The following is a 13,560-nucleotide window of genomic DNA, read 5'->3' on the forward strand; positions in this document are numbered from 1 at the left end:
ACTTGGCTCAGCGTGGTCCGTTTTAGGGGAGGGTTTGGCAGGAGGGGCTTTACTTGGCTCAGCGTGGTCCGGGTTAGGGGAGGGTTTGGCAGGAGGGGCTTTACTTGGCTCAGCGTGGTCCGGGTTAGGGGAGGGTTTGGCAGGAGGGGCTTTACTTGGCTCAGCGTGGTCCGGGTTAGGGGAGGGTTTGGCAGGAGGGGCTTTACTTGGCTCAGCGTGGTCCGGGTTAGGGGAGGGTTTGGCAGGAGGGGCTTTACTTGGCTCAGCGTGGTCCGGGTTAGGGGAGGGTTTGGCAGGAGGGGCTTTACTTGGTCAGCGTGGTCCGGGATAGGGGAGGGTTTGGCAGGAGGGGCTTTACTTGGCTCAGCGTGGTCCGGGTTAGGGGAGGGTTTGGCAGGAGGGGCTTTACTTGGCTCAGCGTGGTCCGGGTTAGGGGAGGGTTTGGCAGGAGGGGCTTTACTTGGCTCAGCGTGGTCCGGGTTAGGGGAGGGTTTGGCAGGAGGGGCTTTACTTGGCTCAGCGTGTTCCGGGTTAGGGGAGGGTTTGGCAGGAGGGGCTTTACTTGGCACAGCGTGGTCCGGGTTAGGGGAGGGTTTGGCAGGAGGGGCTTTACTTGGCACAGCGTGGTCCGGGTTAGGGGAGGGTTTGGCAGGAGGGGCTTTACTTGGCTCAGCTGCTATTGTGGTGCTATTTTGCTGCTATTGTGGTGCTGTGACAGTGTGTGTTGAGGTTTCCCTCATTACCATGCATCCTCAACACAGGCCTTTGTGAAGAAGACTTGAAGTCTCCCTTCTTTACCCTGTCCTGTGTGAGTCAGTGGCTGTGTGTCTCAGGGGAGAGGAGGCTCTTTATTGGAGGCCAGACTACACTGTGTGACGCTGCCAGCTGCCAGCTCTGGTCTCCTCTACAGGTGATAATATCATCCAACGGGATTTGGCTCCCCTCGCTTCTGGGTCCTCCTGCCCCTAGCACCACAACCCCTAGATGGGGAGACCATCTACAAGAAAACATTGATGCCAATCACAGTGTGCTATGACGCCATCCATCTCCACATCAGGCCTGTTTGGCAGTTTGCCCGTTTCTATCTCTGTTCCTCTGAGGGAGATGGACATTTTACATCTCCCTTTATGGAACAGGGGCAACTGCGGTGCAGTCTACACACAGGCTGGCAAAAACACAAGCACACACACACATATCTTGTCACCTGCTGTACCAGTTACCTAATCATAATTGTCTATTGATAGGAAAATTAATAGCTCCTGCATGCACACAAAAACGTCACAACGAACATGTCTCGCTTGTGTATCATTTCCATGCTTAGTATAGAACCCCCCCCCCCCCCGATTTAATGTGGGGGTGTTAGCTTAGACTGAGTCATTGTCACTGGCCTATTTTGAACATTGTGCAATCCCAACTTCTGACTCACACACAAGCACAGCTTTGAAATATAGTGACTGGTGACACTTTATTTGGATAGTCTGTAGAGCATCTAGAGATGGTGTTTGTAATTACAGAATATCAGTAACATTTCAACCATCTACTAACCCTACACCTAGCTGTAACCCTAACCTTAATCCTTCTCCTAACCCTAATTGTAGTCCTTAGCCTAACCCTAACCTCAACCCTTACCCTAATCCTTTTTTCTAAACCTCAACCTAAACGTAACCTCAGCAAGCAGTTAGTATGCCCATCAGTACGGTATCTAGAGATGGAAAAGCTATCCAAAATAAAGTGTGACAAAATGATTAGCTGACAGTATCTGTGTCAGGAATCTTGCTTCCATCCACATCTAACAACTGCATGAGGCTTGTATCGAGTCCCAAAATATGTCCAGCTGAAAACATTTCTCTAAACATAGTATTTACTGGTATAGATTGTATCCGGTCATTTGCCTGCAAATTACCCTCCACTTATCACATATAAGGAAAACTATTCCCCAAAATCACAGTATTAATTTTCCGTCTGGAACACAACAACATCTCCTTTTTCTGTAACAGTGCCTGGGTAAACGAGACACCCTTTTTGGAAAATAGAGAGTCAAGATCATCTGCATCAATTTCCACAAATGAAAAATGTGTGACAGCATGCCACAGGATCTCTAATCACATCCCCTGCTTAGGTATTGTGGTTCTTGGCTCTTGTTTGCCATGTCCTTGGGCCAAGATTGAGGTTGGCTGGCGGGAGAACAGACCCACCTACCACAGCTCTCCAGCGATGCTGGGTTTTAGGCTATAAGACAGAACATCAAACAGGTATGGAGGCAGTCCTAAAGGCTCTGAGAGGATTACCAAGTATACTTCCTGAGATCAGGAATCAATTGTGCTGATATCTGTGTCATGTTTTGTCATTTATTATCTTGTCTTGTCCCTGTGCTTCCCATTCTATTCGTTTCCCTCTGCTGGTCTTATTAGGTTCTTTCCCTCTTTCTATCCCTCTCTCTCCCCCTCCCTCTCTCACTCTCTCGCTCTCTCTTCTCTCTATCGTTCCGTTCCTGCTCCCAGCTGTTCCTATTCCCCTAATCAATCATTTAGTCTTCCCACACCTGTTCCCGATCCTTTCCCCTGATTAGAGTCCCTATTTCTTCCTTTGTGTTCCGTTCCTGTCCTGTCGGTTCCTTGTCTAGAATTCACCGTGCTGTGTTTGTGTATCGCCCTGTCGTGTCGTGTTTTCCTCAGATGCTGCGTGGTGAGCAGGTGTCTGAGTCTGTCTGGTTCAAGTGCCTTCCCGAGGCAACCTGCTGTTCACCTGCTGTTCAAGATCGAGTCTCCAGTTTGTCCTCGTCATTTCGAGTGAAAGTTGTGTTTTTTGTTTGTATTTACTTTACTGGATTAAAGACTCTGTTTTCGCCAAGTCGCTTTTGGGTCCTCTTTCACCTGCATGACAGAAGGAACCGACCAAGGAATGGACCCAGCGACTTCAGACGCTCGTTACACTGCCGTCGAGATCCAAGGAGCCATGCTCGGCAGACACGAGCAGGAATTGTCTGCTGCTCGCCATGCCGTGGAGAACCTGGCCGCTCAGGTTTCCGACCTCTCTGGACAGTTCCAGAGTCTACGTCTCGTGCCACCTGTTACTTCCTGGCCTGCCGAGCCTCCAGAACCTAGGGTTAATAACCCACCTTGCTACTCCGGGCAGCCCACTGAGTGCCGCTCCTTTCTCACGCAGTGTGAGATTGTGTTCTCTCTCCAACCCAACACATACTCTAGAGAGAGAGCTCGGGTTGCTTACGTCATTTCACTCCTTACTGGCCGGGCTCGAGAATGGGGCACAGCTATCTGGGAGGCAAGGGCTGATTGCTCTAACAAGTTCCAGAACTTTAAAGAGGAGATGATTCGGGTTTTTGACCGTTCAGTTTTTGGTAGGGAGGCTTCTAGGGCCCTGGCTTCCTTATGCCAAGGTGAACGGTCCATAACGGATTATTCTATTGAGTTTCGCACTCTTGCTGCCTCTAGTGAGTGGAACGAGCCGGCGCTGCTCGCTCGTTTTCTGGAGGGACTCACGCAGTGGTTAAGGATGAGATTCTCTCCCGGGAGGTTCCTTCAGATGTGGACTCTTTGATTGCTCTCGCCATCCGCATAGAACGACGGGTAGATCTTCGTCACCGGGCTCGTGGAAGAGAGCTCGCATCAACGGTGTTTTCCCTGCTCCGCATCGCAACCATCTCCCTCCTCTGGCTCAGAGTCTGAGCCCATGCAGCTGGGAGGGATTCGCATCTCGACTAAGGAGAGGGAACGGAGGATCACCAACCGCCTGTGCCTCTATTGCGGAGTTGCTGGACATTTTGTTAATTCATGTCCAGTAAAAGCCAGAGCTCATCTGTAAGCGGAGGGCTACAGGTGAGCGCAACTACTCAAGTCTCTCCATCAAAATCCTGTACTACTTTGTCGGTCCATCTACGCTGGACCGGTTCGGGTGCTACATGTAGTGCCTTGATAGACTCTGGGGCTGAGGGTTGTTTCATGGACGAAGCATGGGTTCGGAAACATGACATTCCTTTCAGAGAGTTAGAGAAGCCTACGCCCATGTTCGCCTTAGATGGTAGTCATCTTCCCAGTATCAGATTTGAGACACTACCTTTAACCCTCACAGTATCTGGTAACCACAGTGAGACTATTTCTTTTTTGATTTTTCGTTCACCGTTTACACCTGTTGTTTTGGGTCATCCCTGGCTAGTATGTCATAATCCTTCTATTAATTGGTCTAGTAATTCTATCCTATCCTGGAACGTTTCTTGTCATGTGAAGTGTTTAATGTCTGCCATCCCTCCCGTTTCTTCTGTCCCTACTTCTCAGGAGGAACCTGGCGATTTGACAGGAGTGCCGGAGGAATATCATGATCTGCGCACGGTCTTCAGTCGGTCCCGAGCCAACTCCCTTCCTCCTCACCGGTCGTATGATTGTAGTATTGATCTCCTTCCGGGGACCACTCCTCCTCGGGGTAGACTATACTCTCTGTCGGCTCCCGAACGTAAGGCTCTCGAGGATTATTTGTCTGTGTCTCTTGACGCCGGTACCATAGTGCCTTCTTCCTCTCCGGCCGGGGCGGGGTTCTTTTTGTTAAGAAGAAGGACGGTACTCTGCGCCCCTGCGTGGATTATCGAGGGCTGAATGACATAACGGTTAAGAATCGTTATCCGCTTCCCCTTATGTCATCAGCCTTCGAGATTCTGCAGGGAGCCAGGTGCTTTACTAAGTTGGACCTTCGTAACGCTTACCATCTCGTGCGCATCAGAGAGGGGGACGAGTGGAAAATGGCGTTTAACACTCCGTTAGGGCATTTTGAGTACCGGGTTCTGCCGTTTGGTCTCGCCAATGCGCCAGCTGTTTTTCAGGCATTAGTTAATGATGTTCTGAGAGACATGCTGAACATCTTTGTTTTTGTCTATCTTGACGATATCCTGATTTTTTCTCCGTCACTCGAGATTCATGTTCAGCACGTTCGACGTGTTCTACAGCGCCTTTTAGAGAATTGTCTCTACGTAAAGTCTGAGAAGTGCTCTTTTCATGTCTCCTCCGTTACTTTTCTCGGTTCCGTTATTTCCGCTGAAGGCATTCAGATGGATTCCGCTAAGGTCCAAGCTGTCAGTGATTGGCCCGTTCCAAGGTCACGTGTCGAGTTGCAGCGCTTTTTAGGTTTCGCTAATTTCTATCGGCGTTTCATTCGTAATTTCGGTCAAGTTGCTGCCCCTCTCACAGCTCTTACTTCTGTCAAGACGTGTTTTAAGTGGTCGGTTCCGCCCAGGGAGCTTTTGATCTTCTAAAAGAACGTTTTACGTCCGCTCCTATCCTCGTTACTCCTGACGTCACTAGACAATTCATTGTCGAGGTTGACGCTTCAGAGGTAGGCGTGGGAGCCATTCTATCCCAGCGCTTCCAGTCTGACGATAAGGTTCATCCTTGCGCTTATTTTTCTCATCGCCTGTCGCCATCTGAGCGCAACTATGATGTGGGTAACCGTGAACTGCTCGCCATCCGCTTAGCCCTAGGCGAATGGCGACAGTGGTTGGAGGGGCGACCGTTCCTTTTGTCGTTTGGACAGACCATAAGAACCTTGAGTACATCCGTTCTGCCAAACGACTTAATGCCCGTCAAGCTCGTTGGGCGTTGTTTTTCGCTCGTTTCGAGTTTGTGATTTCTTACCGTCCGGGTAGCAAGAACACCAAGCCTGATGCCTTATCCCGTCTGTTTAGTTCTTCTGTGGCTTCTACTGATCCCGAGGGGATTCTTCCTTATGGGCGTGTTGTCGGGTTAACAGTCTGGGGAATTGAAAGACAGGTTAAGCAAGCACTCACGCACACTGCGTCGCCGCGCGCTTGTCCTAGTAACCTCCTTTTCGTTCCTGTTTCCACTCGTCTGGCTGTTCTTCAGTGGGCTCACTCTGCCAAGTTAGCTGGTCATCCCGGTGTTCGAGGCACTCTTGCGTCTATTCGCCAGCGCTTTTGGTGGCCGACTCAGGAGCGTGACACGCGCCGTTTCGTGGCTGCTTGTTCGGACTGCGCGCAGACTAAGTCGGGTAACTCTCCTCCTGCCGGTCGTCTCAGACCGCTCCCCATTCCTTCTCGACCATGGTCTCACATCGCCCTAGACTTCATTACCGGTCTGCCTTTGTCTGCGGGGAAGACTGTGATTCTTACGGTTGTCGATAGGTTCTCTAAGGCGGCACATTTCATTCCCCTCGCTAAACTTCCTTCCGCTAAGGAGACGGCACAAATCATTATCGAGAATGTATTCAGAATTCATGGCCTCCCGTTAGACGCCGTTTCAGACAGAGGCCCGCAATTCACGTCACAGTTTTGGAGGGAGTTCTGTCGTTTGATTGGTGCGTCCGTCAGTCTCTCTTCCGGGTTTCATCCCCAGTCTAACGGTCAAGCAGAGAGGGCCAATCAGACGATTGGTCGCATACTACGCAGCCTTTCTTTCAGAAACCCTGCGTCTTGGGCAGAACAGCTCCCTGGGCAGAATACGCTCACAATTCGCTTCCTTCGTCTGCTACCGGGTTATCTCCGTTTCAGAGTAGTCTGGGTTACCAGCCTCCTCTGTTCTCATCCCAGCTTGCCGAGTCCAGCGTTCCCTCCGCTCAAGCGTTTGTCCAACGTTGTGAGCGCACCTGGAGGAGGGTGAGGTCTGCACTTTGCCGTTACAGGGCACAGACTGTGAGAGCCGCCAATAAACGCAGGATTAAGAGTCCAAGGTATTGTTGCGGCCAGAGAGTGTGGCTTTCCACTCGCAACCTTCCTCTTACGACAGCTTCTCGTAAGTTGACTCCGCGGTTCATTGGTCCGTTCCGTGTCTCCCAGGTCGTCAATCCTGTCGCTGTGCGACTGCTTCTTCCGCGACATCTTCGTCGCGTCCATCCTGTCTTCCATGTCTCCTGTGTCAAGCCCTTTCTTCGCACCCCCGTTCGTCTTCCCTCCCCCCTCCCGTCCTTGTCGAGAGCGCACCTATTTACAAGGTACATAAGATCATGGACATGCGTTCTCGGGGACGGGGTCACCAATACTTAGTGGATTGGGAGGGTTACGGTCCTGAGGAGAGGAGTTGGGTTCCGTCTCGGGGACGTGCTGGACCGTTCACTCATTGATGATTTCCTCCGTTGCCGCCAGGATTCCTCCTCGAGTGCGCCAGGAGGCGCTCGGTGAGTGGGGGGTACTGTCATGTTTTGTCATTTATTATCTTGTCTTGTCCCTGTGCTTCCCATTCTATTCGTTTCCCTCTGCTGGTCTTATTAGGTTCTTTCCCTCTTTCTATCCCTCTCTCTCCCCCTCCCTCTCTCACTCTCTCGCTCTCTCTTCTCTCTATCGTTCCGTTCCTGCTCCCAGCTGTTCCTATTCCCCTAATCAATCATTTAGTCTTCCCACACCTGTTCCCGATCCTTTCCCCTGATTAGAGTCCCTATTTCTTCCTTTGTGTTCCGTTCCTGTCCTGTCGGTTCCTTGTCTAGAATTCACCGTGCTGTGTTTGTGTATCGCCCTGTCGTGTCGTGTTTTCCTCAGATGCTGCGTGGTGAGCAGGTGTCTGAGTCTGTCTGGTTCAAGTGCCTTCCCGAGGCAACCTGCTGTTCACCTGCTGTTCAAGATCGAGTCTCCAGTTTGTCCTCGTCATTTCGAGTGAAAGTTGTGTTTTTTGTTTGTATTTACTTTACTGGATTAAAGACTCTGTTTTCGCCAAGTCGCTTTTGGGTCCTCTTTCACCTGCATGACAATCTGGGGTTGTGTTTTGAAAAAAGAGCATCTGGGAGCTGAGAAAGAAGGTAGCTCTATGTACCTGGGTTCATACCGATCACAGACTGAAGATACATAGTGACCTAGTTTCCATCCTTCGCTAACTAACACAACGTCTAACAATCGTACATTTGTTACATGTGTTATTTACAGGTACTACAATGGCTTTTTCAGCGCTTAGAGAGACCGTGTAAAAAATTGCTGACAATAGTCATAATAAGTACTGATCTGAATTTCCCTGAGACATAGCTATGGGTGTGCATTGCAGCTCTCTTTTATGTAAAACTATCGTCTCAACCCTTGAGAAAACACATTTGCACGGACGCCATTCACAACAAACTATCATTTACAGAAATATTCATTAAGAAAAGATCCTTCTTCAGAAAAGAAAAGAGCGCTATTGTCGAGTTGATGCAGCTACAGTACTAAAGCGATAGACGGAAACGGAGGATTCAAACCCTATGACTACGCAGCCTAAGCTACTGCCAGTTTGAAATGATTCGAAATAGGCCTCATGAGCTACTGTAGTAAAAGAAGGAAACCCAATTAAGAAAGATAGTAGAAATGTAGCTAACAAAGAACAGAGGGAAGACACAAATAGAGAAATGTCTTTTATGATGCTCTGTGTTTTCACATTTATGCATTTTCCAAGAGCTGTGGCAGTTTGTTTATTATGGAACCAGGTTCATTCCTCGGGCAAACAAGTGTTGTCGATGGTGTTATAAAGCCCATAACCTACCTGGGATATAAAGCAATGTCAGCAAACTATGAGTCAACGTCTGACCCCGATCAAGTTCAAAGTATCCAGAGAAAAAGTCTATTCTCAAATCTGTCAGACAGGACAAGAGGCCTGCCAGTCTAAACCAGACGGCTGATGTACAAAGTATACAGGGCGTGTAAAGCCTCCACACTTCCCATCTTTATCATCACACAGACAGACAGTAGACCAGACAAGACAGAGAAAAGATTCATTTTACGCCCTTCAATCATGACAACAACAATTACAAGCTGTACTCGAACTGCCATCTTCTCCCGACAAAACATCTGAAAATAAATTGTTACGAAACATAAATTGATGGCCACTTATAATCTCAGGGGTGGGGGTAGAAGAGGAGGGGGGGTTGGGGGTGGGGTTCATAACAAACTATTATGAAACATGACTGGTTTGTCATTTATCATTTCTGTTGGGGGTCCATAAGGGTGCTCACAGAGCCTAACACAGACCATCATCCGCTTAATGATGACACTTTGCATAAGCCTTTTAATTGTCCAGCTTTACTGACATTCTCATTTATGGCTCCTGCCTTTTACATCACGTAAATACAACACAATTAGCAACTCTTCTCTATCCGTCGGAGCGACAAACAGAGAACGAGCTGAGAGTGACCTCAACAACGTTTGGTTCCTATTCAGTGAGGTGCTGAGGGGTCACCTGTCTAGCTACTACTTGTACTATTTCTTCCCAGGCTCCCTCACTCCTAATTGGCGTCTCCTTCTATCGCTTGTGGAATGATTGAACAGTTTTATCGTATTCCATTACGGAAATACAGCCTAAGAGGCAATCACGACTGCTTAATATCTCCACACAACCTGATGTCATTTCCAGATGTAATGTGTGCAAGGGGAAGTGCCTGCCTTTAATGCTCCTTCATAATCATTTATAAAAATTGGTACATATAATGAATGTTAAGTACTTTACCTGGACGTTCTCCCGGAGGTCTGTGGCTTCCCTCAGAGGCTGGGTGGATGCTCTGAAGAGCTCGTCTACCACCTTGATACCGGTGGTCTTGCTGGAGGTGTACTCACGAGCCTTCTTGCCCTTCCTCACCGACAGGCCTCTCTTGTGGGCCTTGCCCCCTCCCCTTCTGTTGGTGATGGCCACATGTACGAACAGGGTACAGTTGGGTAGGAACTCCCCCGTCAGCGACTGCAAGGGGACATGCCTGTAGCCAGGCTGCAGGCATTCAAAGGGGATTGTGTACTGGCCGATGAACTCGTCTCCGATGTAGTCGTCGTCCAGTACTACGAAGCGTAGCACCGCCAACTCCGGTAGGTTGATCTGGAACTCAAAGCTCTCGTCGAAGACGGGGTTGTCTCCGTTTTGAGAGACCGTCTTAGTCCTCTGCTCGGCGCAGTCGGCCGGGATGCCGTGGATCTCCGCATAGATGTAGGGTTCCACCACGTCTCCCTTTGCAGCGGAGCCCCTGGGCTTGGGCAGGTTCTGCCCGCTGATCACCTTGATGTGGAGAAGCTGGGCGGACACCCCTGGTAGGGATTCCCTGGCGTTGGCGCTGAAGTATGACACCTCCTCCCTCATGATGGCTGGCCGCAACACGTAGCCACAATTCCCGTTCTGCCTGAACCATCCCAGGTTGAGGTCCATCATCAGGCCCGGGGTCTGGTAGTTCATGGCTACAATCTGGCAACCACACTTCCAGAAGTCCTGGGGGTTCATGTTACTGGCGTCGATCCGCATCGGAGTGGGGTACACCCTGGAGAGAAAGCGCTTGTTGTAGCACACAAAGTCCTCGGGGAACTCGTTGGCGAACCTGTTGGCGTCGACCTCATTGAAAGAGCACATCTCCCAGTATTTCTGATCCCTCTTGGAGATGTCAAAGTCCCTGAACTGCACTGACTTACAGAGGGAGACCAGGTCCGACAGTTCCTTACACAGCCTCAGCCGTTTGCAGCCAAGGCCGTTGAGATGGTCCTTATCATCTGCCCCCACCCTCCTGGACATCTCCAGACCCTCCTCCTCATCAGTCACCTCCCCCTCTGACTCGGGGTAGTTTGGGGGCAGCCGCTTGCCCTTCAGCAGGATCTTACCCTTGAGTTCCTCTGGGGAGGGTAGGTAGTGGTCCTCTGAGCTGGGGACATCCAAATACAGCTTGTCTCCAAGGATCTTCTTCATGTGCTGGGCCATGACCCTCTGCTGGGGGATACAGCAGTGTGTCACCAGGCAGAGGATGAGGGGGTACTCAGAGCTCTCAAATGCATACTGGTTTATAATATCCAAGACCTTGCAGAGGGCTAGCTGAGATGCCACCGAGTTCCCCACGTACACCACAGGTTCGTTGTCCGGGCCGTCCCACACAATGACCTCCAGGCTGCGGCAGCCCATCTTCAGGGCCCGGATGTAGCTGCTGATGTCGGAGGAGCCCCAGAAGTGGTCCTCGAGGAGAGAGGCATTGTGCGAAGAGTTGATGTAGTAGTGGGAGAGCGGCTGGCTCATGTCCTGACACACCCGCTTGTGCTGGGGGTCGAAAATGTGACACTCTGAGGAGAGGAGGTAGTGCGTGAAGCCATCAATGGAGAGGCTGGCCTTCTCCCGGCCCTCGGCAGACGGCTCGTACTTCTGGACGATGCCCCGGCACATGTCCTCCGTCACACCCTCCATGCCCTGCTCCACCTCCACAAACAGCATCAGGTCCTTGCTGTCCAGGTACTCCTTGTTGCTGGAGAACTGCACCAGCAGGAAGAAGATCTCTGGCCTCGTGCACAGCTCGCAGTAGGCCTCCACAAAGGTTTCCATGTCAATGTCCTCCCCATACTGGTCTTTGGCCTTCTGGAGCTCCTTGAACTTCAGCTCTATCCGGGACTCCTTCATGCCCGGATTGAGCCCCCTGATGATCTGGGTGGCCCTGAACAGGTCGATGTGGCCATTCTTCTCCATGTCAGCCAGCTCAAACACCGATCCGATCCAGGAGGTCCTCAGGCTGGGCTGGCTAGGCTCAACCACATCTACCGTGTGCCTCCCGTAGGAGACCAAGTAGCGGAGGCCCATCACCCAGGTGCTGACCACATCAGCTGTGCTGGCCACCAGGTCCAGAGACTCATAGTTGTCCCCGTAGATGATGGAGAAGGCACACTCGTCTGGGAACTGGTCGGACAGGCCATTGCTGCGCAGCACAGGGGTCTTCTTCCCCAGACGGACCTCCTTGATGCTCTTGATCTCCAACTTGGCTTTCTCTGAGTCCTTCTTGGAGGGCTCCCAGCGGAGCCAGTGCATGTCCGGGTCCAGTAGGAAGTAGCGGTTGTACATGCGCGAGTTGGAGCGCACCTTCTTCATCTCGCAGCCCTCCATCATGAAGGCCATGCAGGCGGCTGTGCTGCTGATCTTACGGTCGTTGGGCATGGAGCTGAAGGAGACAGTCTTCTTTTGCCTCACCTGCCTCTGCTTGGAGCCATCCTGGAGAGAGTGAACGAGAGAGAGAGAGAGATCGAGAGAGCGTTAGCAACACATTGACTTTTCTCTTTCCAAACACATCCACATAAAACAGATTGATGAGACTGATATATAACTTTGATGACATAAGCCAGGAGAGTCAAAAACTAGGGAGACAGAGCAGAGCAGACCTTTCATTGCAAGGAGAGTTTACACCTACGTGGATGGATGTGCACACTGTGGACACAAAGTTTCAACACAGACTGTCCCTGTGCTGCTGGCAGGCAAAGATGGATCTGATTTACCTCCCTCTGAGCTCTGCTAAACCACACTGGTCCTGACAGCAGGCATTAATAACCTGTCATCAGAAGACCAGTTATGGAGGACGTGGTGGGCATTTGTGTTTTCACGCAGCCGCCACTTTCCTCCCCCTGCTCACCCCTCACCAAGCCAAGCCCCCAGAGGCTTGGTCATTAGTGCCAGCCCAGTGCCATGGACGCCCCATGCCCTGCCTGCTCTGACACCTGACTGTCGGGAGAAATAACTAAATCAATGCTATTTTTAACAGATTCCTGCCATTGTGCAACACAAAGACATTGGCCTTTGGGATGATACTCAGATGCATGTTTAAAGTGTATATTTCCTTGTCTGATTATTCAGCTCCCAGTTTACATTGTGTAACTGCGTGGTGAAGGCTCCCACGGTCTCTCCTCAAGACAAATGGTAATATAATGCAGGCCATACGAGGACTGTTTCCATTTAGAAGTGCATCACTCAGTTTAATGATAGGACTATGAGGCAGCGGATACCATTTTGTTTTGGCTAATGTTTCAATAGTGTAATTCCTCAAACACTCCTAAGGGCCTTCAAAACTCATTTCCAAACTACAATAGAGCTGCAAATGAGATTCTGATATTTTTCTTATTGCACACTCACAGGACTCTACACATTCACACACTCACTCGCACACACTCACACACACACACACACACACACACACACACACACACACACACACACACACACACACACACACACACACACACACACACACACACACACACACACACACACACACACACACACACACACACACACACACACACACACACACACACACACACACACACACACTCACACACATATCGTATTGGAATTGATCAATACTTACTTACTTTCTTGTGTTCTTCTCATTCTTTTTTTTCTCGTGTGTTTCTGTTCTACTTTACTTTATTTGATAGTGCTACAGATATTGATTACTGCATTGTTAGAATAAGAGCTTGCAAGAAAGGCTTTCCACTGTACTTGTGCACGTGACATTAAAACTTGAAACTTATTTGGGGGGGGGGATTCATTAACTTTGTATATTCATTTCCTTGTTAGAGGCAGACAACAGGCACTAGCAGAGCCTGTCTGCAATATTTGCAAAGCCCATTGCACTTCTAATTAGTCTTATCTCCCTCAGTAACTCCTGGGCAGCCCTGGATCCTTACAGATTATAAGACTGGGGGAGACAGAGATAATGAGAGAGAGATAAACAGAGAGAAATAGAAAGACAGAGACAGGCAAAGAGGCTCCATACCTGCTGCCAAGAAATGGGGAAACGTTCATTGTAACTGGCTTTCAGACCTACCACTGTACAGTATAGTAGATATTGTCCAATATCCCTATTGAA

The 13,560-nt window shown here is 50.0% G+C and overlaps 1 protein-coding gene across 1 annotated transcript in view; it reads right to left on the reverse strand.

Moving 5' to 3' along the window:
• LOC124015199 (inactive phospholipase C-like protein 2) overlaps positions 1–13,560 on the reverse strand; it is a 109,145-nt gene that overhangs the window by 35,271 nt on the left and 60,314 nt on the right. Inside the window, exon 2 of the mRNA XM_046330234.1 lies at positions 9,420–11,909. Within this exon, the coding sequence (XP_046186190.1) occupies positions 9,420–11,909 (2,490 nt within the window). The remainder of the gene's footprint in view (positions 1–9,419; positions 11,910–13,560) is intronic.

The sequence above is a fragment of the Oncorhynchus gorbuscha genome, linkage group LG26 (assembly GCF_021184085.1).
Source record: "Oncorhynchus gorbuscha isolate QuinsamMale2020 ecotype Even-year linkage group LG26, OgorEven_v1.0, whole genome shotgun sequence".
Classification (NCBI taxonomy): domain Eukaryota; kingdom Metazoa; phylum Chordata; class Actinopteri; order Salmoniformes; family Salmonidae; genus Oncorhynchus; species Oncorhynchus gorbuscha.